At 41.2% G+C, this 16,073-nt stretch overlaps 1 protein-coding gene across 1 annotated transcript; it reads left to right on the top strand.

The window, feature by feature from the left end:
• Positions 1 to 266: 266 nt before the first annotated feature.
• On the top strand, positions 267 to 15,255 carry SDHA (succinate dehydrogenase complex flavoprotein subunit A). Its single transcript, XM_021528737.2, has 15 exons — positions 267 to 376; positions 2,980 to 3,066; positions 3,356 to 3,517; positions 4,300 to 4,443; positions 4,575 to 4,739; positions 5,840 to 5,988; positions 7,226 to 7,350; positions 9,603 to 9,771; positions 10,327 to 10,522; positions 11,341 to 11,512; positions 12,833 to 12,951; positions 13,325 to 13,436; positions 14,028 to 14,158; positions 14,457 to 14,570; positions 14,908 to 15,255. The coding sequence occupies exons 1-15, from the start codon at positions 308 to 310 to the stop codon at positions 14,992 to 14,994; spliced, it is 2,001 nt and encodes a 666-aa protein (XP_021384412.1). The 5' UTR covers positions 267 to 307; the 3' UTR covers positions 14,995 to 15,255.
• Positions 15,256 to 16,073: the final 818 nt, after the last annotated feature.

Raw genomic sequence — 16,073 nt, forward strand, 5'->3', positions numbered from 1 at the left:
AGAAAGTTATTCTGGCCTGTTTATTATGCAAAATTTCAGGCGCTGTCAGACAAAGAGGCAGAATCTTACAGTATTGGAGATCACCAGGGAAAAATAGAAAAATAATGGCAGTAACACAATCCTAGTATTTTTTTTTTAATGTTCTTTACGCTCGAGCTGTTTAGAAAGCTTCCGTCACGTTGCGTGGGATCGCTCTGGGTGTCCCCCGTCTCGGTCCTGTTGGTCTGACCCGCTGAGCCCCGCGCATGCGCCCTTCACTCCCGCTCTCTGCCGGAGTCCCCCTTCCCCGCCGAGCCTGCGGTGCGCGATGGCGGCGGCGGCGGCTGCGCGGGGGCTGGCGAGGCGCTGGCTGCGCCCGGCCGCGGCTTCCCGGGCGGTGAGTCCCTGTCCCTGCTCCTGCCCTTCTCCCTGTCCGTGTCCTTGTCCGTGCCCTGCTTTCCCGCCGGCGGCGGTCCGGTTCCGCTGTCTCCTCTGTGACCTTGACTCGCCCAGCGATCTGCCCACCGCCGGCAGGTTCGGTTCCTCCGGTGCTGTTTTGGAGCGGCACCGACCTCGCAACTCGTGTCCCGGGGCAGGTTCCTGGGAGTAGGTGTTTGTGGGCATGGCTGGGCCGCGCCTCCCGGCTCGGGGAGCGAGCGCCGTAGCCTGAGGCCCGGAGCGGGGCTGTGAGGGAGGCAGCGGGAATGGGATGGATGTGCTGGGGAATGGCCCTGCAGGAGCCTGGCGGTGCGGCCCGAACACCGGATAGAAGGCTCGCCGCAGACTCGTTCTGTTTCAGCAAAAGTGCGCACAGGAAGAGCAGGGAAGTGATTGTGCTCCTGTAGTGTGCCCTGCTGAGGCCGCACCTCAGTGCGTGTTCAGTCCTGGGCTTGTCGCTTCACGAAGGACACTGAGGTGCTGGAGCGAGTGCGGAGACGGCAGCGAAACTGGTGAAGGGTCTGACGACGAGTCCTGTGAGGAGCAGCTGAGGAGCTGGGGGTGTTAAGCCTGGAAGAAGGGAAGTTCAGGAGAGAGTTCATCACCCTCTACAGCTGCCTGAGGAGAGGTGACAGGAAGGGAGGAAATGGCCTCAAGCTGCACCAGGGGATGTTCAGGTTGCACATCAGGAAGATTTTTTTTCACAGCAAGGGTGACTACACATTGGACTAGGCTGCCCAGGAAGGTGGTGGAGTTACCATTCCTGAAAATGTTTAAGGAAAGGCTGGATGTGACACTTAGTGCCATGGTCGAGTTGACAGAGTGGTGTTTGGTCGTTATGGTCTCAGAGGCCTTTTCCAGCCTAATGCATTCTGTGATTCTGGATGTGTGTGGGAACCCAGCGTTTATCTGAGTTGCTTGAACCTGGCTGGTGGTTGTGCCCAGAAAGGGCTTCTGAGGAGTCTGGCAGGTTTGTGTTAGGGAGCTGTAAGTTGTGCAGGAAGGCTTGTTCTTCTCCATGGTGAGGTGGGAGTTTTCAGTTTCTTCCCACTGTTCTGATCCTGCATGCTCATAACAAACTTGAGATTACAGAAGTGGGCTGTAGTTGTACTTGTATTACAAAGCAGGTGCAGAAAAGACAACTGCAGAGAGAGGGAAAGGTTTAAAGAGTGTCTCTATATTTTAGATGGTAGTGAGATGTCCCTGATTGAACTTCTAGTTTCAAAACGGCCATGATCCTCCTGGTGGCATAAAAATTCAGGATTACTGCAGTCAGTGTTTCCTTCAGACTTAGTGTGATATCTTTTATTACCTTGTGGGCTTTTGTTCATGCTCAAAGCCTGGTAACAGCAGTGTGGAACAGGAAGAGAGTAGCTGCCTGGAGGAGAGTACTGGTGGAACTCCTTATGATTAGGTGATAGGAATTGATATCATTCCAAGATGATTGCAGAAACCAGAGATAGCAGGTGTAATGACACAGTAGATTCGCTGTTATGCAGGAAGATAATTTGAGGAAACTGGTATAAGAAATGATAAAAACTAGGTTGAGGAAAGTGTACTGGAGTTCACTTCAGAGATTCTGGAAGAAGTGGACATTTGGGGAGGGAAGAGCTGCTTGTTAGCATACTGTAGAGTGGTAGGACCATGAATGGAATAGCTGCAGCTATCACTCCAATGCATTTTAGGTTATATTTCAAATAGGGAAGTGCTGATGTCACTGAACAGGTTCCTGATGTGGCTTTGTGTTTCTGTTCTCAGCAATCATACACGCTGAGTTAGGCTTATTTTTTGAACTGTGTAAAGAAGGAATACCAGGTTCCAATACCTTGGAGAGGTGGAGACTAACATTCTGGCTGTTTTAATGTTATCAAAGCAAAGACTGCATACTTAGTAGATTTGGGTGTGGTGTTTGTTGGTTTGGTTTGGTTTTGAACAAGTCAGGGGGTAGGAAGTGACATTGCATAACTTGCATCCTTGTACTAAGTTTATGTATTAATAAATGGTTCTAAATTGGTCACTCATTTAGTAAAGAATAATGGCAATATCTCTGACTTTTGAAGCAATACTCAGCTGGAAGAGCATTCTCGACAACCTTTTTTAATTTTCAGTACTGTGACCACCTGAAATAATTCAAATTCTGAGAATTACTTGACAGGAGAGTAATTTTCCATGACTTCCCATGCTTCCCACAAAGCTTCATCTTTGCTTAATTATGAAAGAACTGCAGGAATACTTCAGCTTTAATTGCAGACATATTCTTCTGTCGGTGTAGCCTCAGACAGGTCTGAGAGGCTGGTCACTGTTGATGAAGTCAATAATGGATAGTCTGGGACACCCTGTTAACTGCAGGCTATTCTCTCATCAGTCAAACCTTTTTTTATTATATAGCATGATTATAGGAAAGCCAGAACTTCAGTACAGGTAGCTCTAGAATACATTAATACTCTTGGATATGTGCTACCAGTGGCAAGTGAAGATTTGTTATAAATGTAGCTGACAGTGCCGTAAGTCCATCCTGTGGAAACATTTGTTCCATAATAGTTGTCTTGGCTTCTCTCTTAGTGGCCAGCAGCATGCCAGGCTCCTGCACGGAACTTACACTTCACAGCCTATGGAAAGAAAAATGCCTCCACGAAGGTGTCTGACTCGGTATGTCTGTGCTTTTTATGTCGTGATTCAGTCATGCACTTTATGCTTGACAGGCATGAAACTTTTGGGCTTTTACTGGAGCACTGTGTTCAAGTGCTTTGTGAGAGTGAGTTGCTGAAGTGTGTGGCCCTTTTTAATGACAGTTTCCAAGCAAGAGGGCATAACAGATGCAGCAATTGCTGCAAAAGTCTGTTGAGAACAACATACCAATCCTGCTTGTGTTTTTATGAAACATTTTTGACTTATCTTGAACTATTTGTGATCATAACAAAGTGATTTATTTTTCCAGATTTCTACACAATACCCAGTAGTGGACCATGAGTTTGATGCAGTTGTTGTGGGTGCAGGAGGAGCAGGTCTGCGGGCTGCCTTTGGTTTGTCAGAAGCTGGGTTTAACACAGCCTGTGTTACCAAGCTGTTCCCCACCCGCTCTCATACTGTTGCTGCACAGGTGAGAAATGAGGCAGAGCAACTGTTTAAAAAATGCCTGCTGTCAAAAAGCTGATTTGGATGTAGAATAATCATAAAATGGTTTGGGTTGGAAGGGACATTAGGGGTTATCCAGTTCCAATGGCCTTGCCATGGGCAGGGGGGATTCCACACATTAGATTAGATTGTTCAGGACCCCATCTAACCTGGCTTTGAACACTTCTAGGAATGGAGCACTTGAACATCTTGTTTCAAGGCCATGCTTCTTTTTAAAATATCTCATATTTAGTTGACACTTTTAGAGGGTAGGACATAATAAAATCACGGGATAATTAAGTTTGGGAAAGACCTCTAAGATCATAAGAGCTTGACCATGAACTTGTAACTGCCAGACTTTATATTAGGTAACAGGTACATTTCATTTTGCTTCCAAGCTAATGACATTGCAAGACACATTTTTTCAAGTGCAGTTGTTTTCTCACTTGCAGTTGTTCTTAAAAGTCTTATTTCCCCTTCTGTTTTTATATCATTATACTGCCTCTTTTTCTTCCCCATTTCTAAACACTATCAAATTGCAGTGCCGTTTCTCTGCCTGTTGTGTAACTGTGATTCACTGTGCTACACAAAAAAGCAGGACAAGCCATTGTGAAACTGAGGAGTTGCACAGCCACATTAAATCTGGCTTAACTATATTTCTTGTGCACAGGTGCATATCTGGTATGTGATTTTTAATAGAAATGAGGTAAACCTACTAAAGCTGTATTTGAGTAATGTAATTCCGGGAAAATGGATTTTTATTTTCAGGGAGGGATCAATGCAGCTCTGGGGAACATGGAGGATGATAACTGGAGGTGGCATTTCTATGACACAGTGAAAGGGTCGGACTGGCTGGGTGACCAGGATGCCATACATTACATGACTGAGCAAGCCCCAGCTGCGGTGATAGAGGTGAGACTCGTGGGATTTGATGTCAGCTGTAGTTAAAAATAACACAGGCTGGCTTCCAAGGAGGTTTCTTAAAATAACTCATCGTATTGTGATGCACAAGAGTTTCTGATGCTTGTATTTGGGTTCAACAGCTGGAAAATTATGGGATGCCGTTCAGCAGAACTGAAGAAGGAAAAATCTATCAGCGTGCGTTTGGTGGACAGAGTCTTCAGTTTGGAAAAGGAGGACAGGCCCACAGATGCTGTTGTGTTGCAGACAGGACTGGACATTCACTCTTACATACTCTGTATGGCAGGGTAAGCAGTTGTGAACTTAACTTGGTTTGGGTTTTTGAGTTTGCATTTACTGTTTTGTTTTTTTTTTTCCCTAGAATTTGAAAAAAAAAAATCAAACCCAAACCAAACAAACATGTAGCTATTCATGCACAAGTGAGGATTCCAGGGGAATGGCTTATAGCAGTTCTGGGTTATCTTCCTTCCTGAGGCAATGTGGTGGGATGAAGATAGTGTGCTAATTAGTGTACACTGCCAGTTTTGTGGTCTGGACTAGTTCTGCACTGTTAATACTTTTCTGTCTGTTAACTAGACCCAAAGAGAATTTATGTCAACTTTTCCCCAAAAGCCCTTTTTTACAAAAATTTGACAAAGCAGCATTGGGAAACTCTGAAAAGAGGTACAAGCCAGCATTTTTTTTCACTCGTGTTCAAACTGGGAGGAGGGGGAAACAAGGTATAAACGAATTAAGACCTACTGTGCATTCCTGAGCTTGTTCTATGGCAAGTAAGTGACTAGTGTTCCAGCATGTCTGCCTATTGATTCTACAAACCATAATTGAGGGAAGTGTTGGCTGATTGAAAATGGTAGTGAGCTACTTGAAACCAGAAATCCAAGTACCTGCTAGCTACTGTTTTTATTTACTTGGTAGCCAGCTAATTGCTCTCCTCCAGGTTTGTGGTGTGTGTGCTGCTGCAATATAAATGTTTCATGCTGCCTAACACTGCTCTGATCCCTGAGGGCATGAAAGAATGCTTGACTCGGTGCCTGCTGCTCCTGCTGGTTTATTGTGCTCCTGGAGGTGTTTCTCATTTCTCTGGGAGAGCTTAAGTGCACGTGCTTCTACATGTATGGAGCACTGCAGCTGGCTACATGTTGCCAAATGTAGACTGAAATGACGGGTCCTGCTGCCTAGCTCCTGACTGCTCAGAATTAAGTGCTTTTGCCACTACTTGTATCTTTTAAATTAGAAGAGATTAGTAAGTTCTTTAATAAATAGTTAGGAGGAAACAGTCTTCCTGAGAGTTGGTGGGGATGTATTTTATTCTGATACAGCCCATGTGCATTGACAGTTTCGAAGAGAGGTTACTTCAGTAATAGTTCCTTTCGTAATTTTCCTCCAGTCTCTACGATATGATACAAGCTACTTTGTTGAATATTTTGCCTTGGACTTACTTATGGAGAATGGAGAATGCCGTGGTGTTATTGCCCTCTGCATTGAAGACGGAACCATACATCGTTTTAGGGCAAAGAACACGGTCATTGCCACTGGGTAATGTAACATTTGTGATGAAGGACCAAAACTTGGGAGTGTTACCAGCTGGAAGTCTGTATGCTTGTATGTGTGTTCAGATCCACAGTGTAGAAAAGATGCATTGACTGACAGAATATAATTTATAAGTTTATTCCCCCAACACTATGAGGAATATAACTGTATTCAGTCATTCCCTCTGAAAGAAGGCACGTGCTAATTTTGTGACCAATTATAAATTTGGTATGAAGTCTTAGAATTCTAATACATAAAATAAGAATGTGTAAGAGTAATATATATGATTCAGATGGTCTTTGATTTTTAAAAAATGCAGTTTAAAACAGACATTCTTGCAATGCTGCCAACATGTCTGTCTGTAGAACTTCCTATAAGAAACAGCTTTTGTCAAAATTCCAGGGACTATTTAATTAAGATACTGTAATTCTAACTGCTCTACGATAAAATTATCATAATATGAGTGTAACTTAATATTATTTGGTTGCAAAGTTTGTGTATGTTTATTAGAATGCTATTTGCATTAGTCTTTTGCTTCTTATGGCTCTCTCCTATCTATTTCAATATGAAAAATATTTATAAATGTATCTGTGAAAGATACACTTATTAATAAATTTATAAAAGGTTGCCTACATAATTTGGCTTTCTGACATGTTTTTCATGCTTGTGTACTTTGAGGTACATGGAATATGTACATTGCTATTTCTTCTGAGAATTTTTCCTGAAATTGGGCTGATTATCTGTTCTCAATAATGTTGGAGGCTAACCTAGATGTTTGCAGCATAATAACTCATATTTAATACCTAGACAACTAAGTTTTAAAATCTAAGAATACAAAACCAGGACCATAGGGGCAATCTAAAGCATCATTATGTGCTATTTTTTATAAAACTGCTAGTGATAGTTCAAATGAAATGGAATGGTATGAATTGAGAGAACTTTCTGAAATAACCTTTTTTTTCCTGGCAGAAAGGCTTCTGATATTAACCTAACAATCCTGCTTTGGAATTGGTTTTCTTTTTTTTTCAACCTTCTGTTGGCAGCCATTTTTCAAGTATGGTTGAGCAAAACTGGGCTTAAACCAGTTTTGTTTTCTTTTGATTGAAATAGTACAGGAGATGGTGAAACTTAAGCACTTTTCTTATTAACCTTTTCCACAGCTGTGCAAACAGCATAGAGGTATGTTGTAGTGATGTTTCAATTTTTTTTTCCTGTTAATTCTGTTAACTTTTGTGTTCTGCAGTGGGTATGGCCGCACTTACTTCAGCTGCACGTCTGCTCATACCAGTACTGGTGATGGCACTGCCATGGTCACACGAGCTGGGCTCCCTTGCCAGGACTTAGAATTTGTGCAGTTTCACCCTACAGGTACTGAATATGAAATAGTGCTTACAACATTATTTTTAATGAGTTTAACAGATTTTTATGTTGTTTTAAAATGTCACAGAATTACACAACATGCTGAGTTTGAAGATTCTTCAAGTTCAACTCCTGGCTCTGCACAGGAGAGTCACACCATGTGCCTGAGAGCAGTGTCCAAACACTTCTTGAACTTTATCTGGCTTGGTCCTGTAATCACTCCCCTGGGGAACCTATTCCAGTGCCCAGCCACCCTCTGGGTGAAAAACCTTTTTCTAATATCCAGCCTAAACCTCCCCATACACAACTTCAGTCCATTCCCTGGGGTCCTGTAACTGATCATCACAGAGAAGAGATCAGTGTCTGCTCCTACTCTTCCCTCACAAAGAAGTTGCAGACTGCATTGAGGTCTCCCCTCAGTCTCCTCCAGGCTGGACAGACACAAATGACCTCAGCTGCTTCTCATTTGGCTTCCCCTCAAGGCCCTTCACAATCCTTGTTGCACTCCTTTAGATGCTCTCCAATAGTTTAGTGTCTTTCTTATATTGTGGCACCCAAAACTGCCCCCAGCACTCGGGGTGAGGCTTCCCCAGTGCAGAGCAGAGTGGGACAATCCCCTCCCTTGCCTGGCTGCTGATGCTGTGCCTGATGCCCTCCAGGACGTGCGTGGCCCTCCTGGCTGCCAGGGCACTGCTGGCTCATGGTCAATTTGCCACTGAGCAGGACCCCCAGGTCCCTTTCCATGGCCCTGCTTTCCAGCAGCTCATTCCCCAGTCTGTCTGTACATCCAGGGTTGCTCCATCCCAGGTGCAGAAGCCAGCATGTTCTCTTGCTGTACTTCATACAGCTGGTGATTGCCCAGCCCTCTTAATTTGCTGGGGTCTCTCTTCAGGGCTTCCCTGCCTCTGAGGGAATCAACAGCTCCTCCCAGTTTTGCAGTGTCTGCAAACTTTCTCAGTATCCCTTATAATCCTATGTCATTTATGAAAAGCACAGGACCCAGGACAAAGCCCTGTGGGACCCCACTAGTGACAGGTCACCAAAATGATGTCACCTCAAGCATGATGGGCTCAAGTCAGTTTGCACTTTTCTGTGGCATTTGAGTAGTTGCTTTTGAGTGATGCGTGTTTAAACTTGTCTGCAGCTGTTGCATATAAATTTGAGAGTATTAAATACTCTCAAATTTATGATTTGTAAATTAAATTTTAAAGAGTATTAATTCTTTAAATATGAGAGACATATAATGTGATAGAGGTCTCAGCTGTTCTAATTTAAAGAGCATTTTAATATTAAAAAGAGAGTGTTTCGTATTTTGAGGTGCTGTCCTTACAATACTAAGTAAGAAGTTTTATGAATTACAAGCTGAAACTACTGCTTACATTTCATTGTCCTTCATATTTTAAGGGGTTTGATATTAGATACAAGAGTAATGGGATAGGTGCAAATGTTAGGGAATTATTTACTAGCATCTTCAATGAAGTGGGGTAGTTGAAGTTAAGGTATATATATAGAAATGTTGTTTTCTAGCATGTGATCAGCATCTAAACTATGGATAACAATGATCACAAACTGTATTTGTAGCTAACTAAATGCTTCATTTTAACTCATGATGTGATTTTTGTAAATGGTTTGCATAATTTTACAATGTTATTGTTATATGATAGATATCCAATGTTCCTTTGACTTAGTTCAAGTTTTTCTAGTTAAGCTTCACTGTTTGTGATAATTCTGTAGCTTTTAAGATAATTATCAAGTGCATGAGTTAGTTTGCATTTTTGTTTTCTGTGATGACCAATGCTGCAGAATAACAGATAGGCCTTCCTTCTCTAAAGGAAAAGGATAACCAAGTAGGCTTTTTTGTTCCATCCTGTACTGCTTTAGTACAGAAGAGGGAAAAAAATATTAACAAATGGATTTTGAAATAATTAACTTCTGGTTTATTAAAAATCTTAAAATAATTGCTGAAGGTCTACGAGGTCTTAATAAAGTTCTCCTGACATACTGCTAAGTGCAGATCACTTCCAGTTTTAATATTTGAAATACTGTGGGTGTTTGAAATCAACTTGCTTACCTTTCAGAAAGTGTGTTTAAAAGGAATAACAACACTTGAGGGACAGCTCCTAGAGGTATGATTAGGTTGGAATAAAATCTGCACCTCTTGATTATTTTTAGATGACCTTGTTCATTATGAACACTGGTTCATCTTGATTGTGAAGGTGTGTGGCAAAATCTCTTTTGATGGCATGTTCATTCTTGAGCAGGTATCTATGGGGCTGGCTGCCTTATCACAGAAGGATGTCGTGGAGAGGGAGGTATTCTGATCAACAGTCAAGGTGAAAGGTTCATGGAGAGATATGCACCTGTTGCCAAGGATCTGGCTTCAAGGGATGTCGTGTCTCGTTCTATGACCATAGAAATCCGTGAAGGAAGGTTAGTTAAATTCTCTTAACAAAGCTGCAGAATGAACTCTTAATTATGCTAGACTATGAAGTGCAATAGTTCATTTGATAAGCACATAGTGTAATTAATGAGAGTGAGCTTTAATGACTGTTATGCTGATCTCTGTGTAAGAAATCTTTCTTGTAAATTCCTAATGATACAGAGAACAGATGATGTTCAGAGTCTCCTGTTTGAATTCAGTTGCTCAAACAAGTTTAATGTATATGCTATTACTGCAAACAAAATAATTTGGTGCTCTCTTCTCTTGACTAATTACCAAGTTTTACATATTTCTGCAGAGATGTAATAGTTGAAAGTCTTAAATAATGTGAAATACTGTGAAAAGAAAGCTGGGAGTTGGAAAATGGCCTCAATTCAGCCAAGTACCACAGTCTTATTAAATATGCTAGATATTAATTTTTGTTAGATAACATTTGAAAAATAACCTTTATTTATTTTCACAAGCGAAACAAACTAGATTAGAAATGCTAGTAGTGATTGTTAATTCCTGTTATCTATTCCAATGTTGCTTTTTTTTTTTGCTAGGGGTTGTGGTCCTGAAAAAGACCATGTGTACTTGCAGTTGCACCATTTGCCACCAGAGCAGCTGGCAACCCGTCTCCCAGGGATTTCTGAAACAGCCATGATATTCGCTGGAGTTGATGTCACTAAAGAGCCCATCCCTGTTCTGCCTACTGTGCATTATAATATGGGAGGTATTCCTACTAACTACAAAGGCCAGGTGAGCAATACACGTCACTTTTGGGCTGTGTTTTCATCATCATACTAGGAAATTACTTCCCAAATAGAAAAGCAGTAAGAATGTTTTTCATAAATGTAAGAATGGTTAACACTATTTTTAATAATAATATAATAATGATGTCAGAGTAATTAAAACACACAATGTTTTACGGTTTTTTTTTAATTACTTGATAACCACGTTCCAGTCCATCTTGAGATGGGAATTCCAAGAAACATCTAAAAGTTACTGTCAGGTCTGACAACAATCCTCTGTTACTTGAGCTGAGGTTAATATAATTGAACACAGATCAAAGTAGGGCTCTGTTGCATTCTGTAGCATGAGTTAATATATATTATTTCTCTGTAGTTCATGTAATCTAAACACTAAAGCAGATCCTCCAACTGACACTAGTTGGAAATCAATGTGATGGTGTCAGTTGAATTTGTCTCTACATCTACTTGTTAAATTTCAATGTAAAATTTTGCCTTGGAAGCATGTGCAGATTAGACTTTATTCCTGTGCATTTCTGACTTGCTGCAGAATTGTGGTGAAGCAGAACTATGCACTCCTCATAAGAATATATAAAGAAATCTTGGGCTTTAGTCCTGTCTGCATTTATATACATTTGTAAATGTAATTGCATTTCTATTTGCCCTTTAGAGCTAAGATAATTCTGTGTTAGGGTTGGAAGAAACTTTAGGTTGCTGTGCTCCATCCTTACATGGACGTGGCCTTTGCAGTTAAGGAGGTTAAGGAGGTTAGCACTGTTTCAGAGTGTTTTCAGTGGCTGGGTGTTAACGGAGCGTGTGCCATGTCAGGTGATCACACACGTGAATGGTGAGGATAAGGTGGTGCCCGGGTTGTACGCCTGCGGGGAAGCAGCCTCTGCATCCGTCCATGGCGCAAATCGGCTTGGAGCAAACTCCCTTCTGGATTTGGTGGTCTTCGGTCGTGCTTGTGCCCTCACTATTGCAAATACATGCAAGCCTGGTAAGTCTCAGTTTTCTAGACATTTGCATGAATTACATTCATAATGTAATTTCTGCCCAACAATGAATTGTTGCTATCTGATTCAAATTTAGAATGACACTCATAGGCTCTTACTTGTTTGAAAAGGAAGAAATCGGTGTTTATGCTTTTGGTAGGCGTGTTTTGTGCCAGGCAGATGTTTTGACATTACTATTTGCTTTTTAATCCTTGAAAAACTAGAATTGAGCCAATGCTATTGGCAAGAGCAGTTAGGATTTTTGACAAATTAATACAGACTACTGAATGTGAAGACTGTATTTTCTACATACTGCACCATCTTCTGCATAAAAATGTAATCTGTTTTTCACTTGGCACTTCAGTATAGCGGAATTTGCTGCCACCTTGCTGATTTATTTGTAAGAACTGACGTGCAAGTGGTGAGAGGGAGATATTAAAAATTGCAATATCTCATTCACTGGATTCTCACTGCTGAATCTTACATATTTTAAAATAATCTGGTTCAGCAACAATTGTTGACCTGAGAAAACAAAGAAGCAAGACCTCCCTTCCAACCCCCAACAAAATACTGGATGTAGCAGTTAGATTACCAGAGCAGCTGGAATCCACAAATAGTCATCTGTTTTCTTACTGTGTAATGTCCAAACTGCACCAGCTGCTGAGACTGATGATTCCTCATGGAATCAGCCTAGATATTGTGGTGGCTATTTGGTCCAGCTTTGTGCCAACATTTTTTTGAATCCTTCTGTGGCTCTTCAGAGTTAGAAATTGCAGAAGGCGGTTTAGTATTCTGAATGCAAAGCTATGTGTGAGATGAATTGTGCTGGTAAAATGCTGTTTCTGCTTTGTTGCCCAGTAACATGTACCTTCCAGTATTAGAGGCAAGATGTGGAGCTTATGTCTTAACTGCCAGGCTTATTGACTGTTCCTGGTCCCTCACACATCCAAGAAAAGGTGGGAGGTTTGGGAGTGAGGAGATGAGGAGATGAGGAAAGCATAGCAGTAGGTGGTATAGAACATGGGTTTATTCCAAAGTTGAGAAGAATTTTCATCAAGTGCTGCTGCAAAGGAATGAACAGCAGATGCCAAACATGTAAAATATTAATTGTTGTAGGATAGAATGGGATTTATATTCCACTGAGAACTTTAAATATATGGATACAATTGGTGGGAGTTCAGGAAAGTTACACTTAGTGTGTACCTTAGAGGAAGAAAACAGATCATGTTTTACTTAAATCTGATTTTTAGTTACTGATAGTCTCTGAAACTGCCAGTAACCAAACCCAAGCCTGACTACCAAACTTAATGAAATTTTCTTATTAGGAGAGCCAGTTCCCCCAATTAAACCAAATGCTGGTGAAGAGTCAGTTGCTAATCTTGACAAGTTACGGTTTGCTAATGGAAGCATAAGAACTTCAGAATTGCGACTTAACATGCAGAAGGTAAGCCTGGGGAAACTCTCAGGGACAGGGTGGGACAAGCTGCAAGCAACTGGGGTTTGGTGACTTGGCAAAGTGCACTTCAGGATTTGCCATGCAGAAGAAAAAGTGTGTGAGGAGATTGTGTATGCAGCAAAGGTGATACCACTTGTTAGTTCCTTCTTCCCTTCATGGTCATTCCCTTGTGTAGTTCACCGGCTGTATAATAGTTGTTTAGGGTTTCAGTTGTTTGGGGTGAATGGAAGAATGTGGTGTTTTTCAGGCTGCAGACAAGTTTGAACTCAGAGCAGCTCTGTATCAAACTTTTCTGGATCTAAGGAAGTTACATGCTTTCATATGCAGCATATCAAACTGATTTTGTTTTACTGTGTTGCAGGCAATGCAAAACCATGCTGCTGTATTTCGCACTGGTTCTGTACTCCAAGAAGGCTGTGAGAAACTTAGCCAGATTTATGGTGATCTGGCTCATCTAAAGACTTTTGACAGAGGTAATTTGATATTAAAGAACACACCTTGTCCAGAGTACTCCGGGAAGAGTGTTGGTGGCTTTGTATTTGGGTTTGGTTTTTCTTTTTTTTTTCTGTAAACCTAATGTGTTTCTTGAATTTTTGGCTGAAGATTTTGACTGTTTTGAATCTTTCAAAATATTTTGTAGAGCCCTACTTACTAAACATGGTAATCAGGTAAAATACTTGACCTTTGCAGCTGTTTTCTGGTTGAAAAATCTTTCAAAGAAGCAGAGACTGAAATTGGATTTAAATGTGTAGGGTACAAACTGCCCTCAGAACACAATGTGAACTTGTCCAAATACTAAGATGAATGATGAGCTTTGTTAGAATCTTCTGAAAGGTGGGAGTTGCAGAGAGGTAGCAAGACTTTCATAGGCCGAGCACTCAGTTTTCATTTCTCCAGCTGAGCATATCACAATGCAGACAGATCAGACAGATACTGCCATGTCTCTTGGTGTAATTTAAGAGAACTTGGTTATTTAAATGCATCTGATGATGCACCTTAGGTTTGCTCTCACGTATTTCTCTTGTTTGTAGAACATCTTCCATAGTATTTTAATATTTTACCAGGTATTGTGTGGAACACTGACTTGGTGGAGACACTTGAACTGCAGAACCTGATGCTTTGTGCTCTACAAACTATTTACGGTGCTGAGGCTCGCAAAGAGTCACGGGGTGCCCATGCCAGAGAGGATTATAAGGTATAAATGTTTTCTGTGACCTGAATGTAGGATTGAATCTCTGTTATGTGTCCTCAGATGGATTATTTTTAAATTGTAACATCTTCAAAGTACAGTCTTCAGTGTTTAGATTAGTGTAGTATTTGTTTGGGGTCCTATTTGTTATGCTGTCTCTTATTTGTTATTTATAAAAGGACCAATATATGTAACACTGGGAATGATCTTGAGAAGAGTGTAATTGAAATGCAGCTAACCTCGTGGTTGTAAAGTGATTTGCAGATACAGCTTCTGGTCTGTACTAATCTCATTTTCTCCCTAGTTACGGGTGGATGAGTTTGACTACTCTAAGCCACTCCAAGGCCAGCAGCGGAAGCCATTTGAGGAACACTGGAGAAAGCACACCCTGTCATATGTGGATATCCCAACTGGGAAGGTACTTTGAGCATAGTGCTTGAGGATCTTTTTTGCTGTTAATGACTGTGTTCTCATAAACAGCCTTGGAGATTGTGATAAACCTGCACTGTTGATCTTTGGGAAGTGACTTTGCTATTTGAGCTGGAATTGTGTTTCCCCTTGTGTCAGATAAATTCAAAAGCTTTTTTCTTCTAATGGTGACAAAACGTGTTGTTGGATGCTTAGTAGAACCAGCTTTATGGTATTTCAAAGATAGAACTGAATTCTGACCCTATAAAAATCTTAACTGTTGGGGTTTTTTGGATTTCATTCTCTAATCCTGTTGTCCTGAAGTTCTTTGTTCCCTTTTATTTTAGGTTACCTTGAAGTACAGACCAGTGATTGACAAGACATTGAATGAGGAAGATTGCCAGACCGTCCCACCAGCAATCCGCTCATACTAGCAGCTTCCATCTCACTTGAAGCCCTGTCCCAGAGGGGCCAGTGTACATAAGCATAGCACAAGCGAACCAGAATTCACTTAGCAATGAATAGAAAATGCTGACAAAATCTTCCTCCAGCTTGTATCCTGCTGTGGCTTACTGTACTTTTAGTAAAAGTGGAATGCAGAACAGCTTATGTTCTTTCACTTATCTGTCAAAATGGACGGTGAAAACACAAAATGTGTCTAAATAAAGTAACTACAAGTCTTTTATTTGTTTGAATATGCTGATCTGTATATAGTTGCAACACTTTTATTGTGAATGTGTAGTTATTTCCATATTTTAAGAGCAAGAAGTGTGCTCAGTGACCGGACAAGGGGCAGTGGGAACCAACTGAAGCACAGGAACTTCTATCCAATGATGAAGAGGATGATCTTTGAGAGTGATGGAGCAGTGGAACAGGCTGCCCAAAAAGGTTCTGGAATCTCCTTTTCTGGAGATACTAAAAGCCTGACTAGATATGATCTTCTGCAGCCTGCTCCAGGTGAACCTGCTAGCACAGGGGGACCTCCAGAGATCCTTTCCAACCCTAGCTATTCCTTGCAATAGTTTTAGACAAGATGGAGATGCTGAATTTTGAGATCTGGGGACTTAAGCATCTTAATTGCTGACTGTAAGTAATACTTGAAGAAGGTGATGTTGTAGTAGTTATAACTTTGTATTGTCATACTGTTTTACTGACTGAAAAAAGAGACTTCCACTCACTTCCTCTGAGACAGAATAATATAGATAATAATATTACCCAGTCTTTATTGTCTCTGGAACTTCTGAAGACATTTTAGTGGCATGCCCTGTGTATTTACTATACTGTCTCTTCTCAGAGGAGCCAAGGGGCAGAAAGATTTGCCTAAATACTAAAGCTTACAAGACTCTAATTCAGGGTGCTTTTAGTGCCAGGATGTAACTTGTAAGGCATTGATAAAGCAGTTTCTGGCAGCATTTCTGTGAATAACACAGTTCTTGTAGGACTGAAGGGTACCTATGCAGGTTGCAATGGAATGAAATGTTCTCCATGTTAGACAAAAAAATTGTTTCCTTAA

This window comes from Lonchura striata, chromosome 1, assembly GCF_046129695.1.
Source record: "Lonchura striata isolate bLonStr1 chromosome 1, bLonStr1.mat, whole genome shotgun sequence".
Classification (NCBI taxonomy): domain Eukaryota; kingdom Metazoa; phylum Chordata; class Aves; order Passeriformes; family Estrildidae; genus Lonchura; species Lonchura striata.

Bases quoted from the DNA above. Each gene is read 5' to 3' on its own strand.
- SDHA (XM_021528737.2), top strand. From the start codon at position 308: ATGGCGGCGGCGGCGGCTGCGCGGGGGCTGGCGAGGCGCTGGCTGCGC. The intron at 377-2,979 runs GTGAGTCCCTGT...CTTCTCTCTTAG, and splicing joins CGGCCGCGGCTTCCCGGGCG to TGGCCAGCAGCATGCCAGGC. The intron at 12,952-13,324 runs GTAAGCCTGGGG...ACTGTGTTGCAG, and splicing joins TGCGACTTAACATGCAGAAG to GCAATGCAAAACCATGCTGC.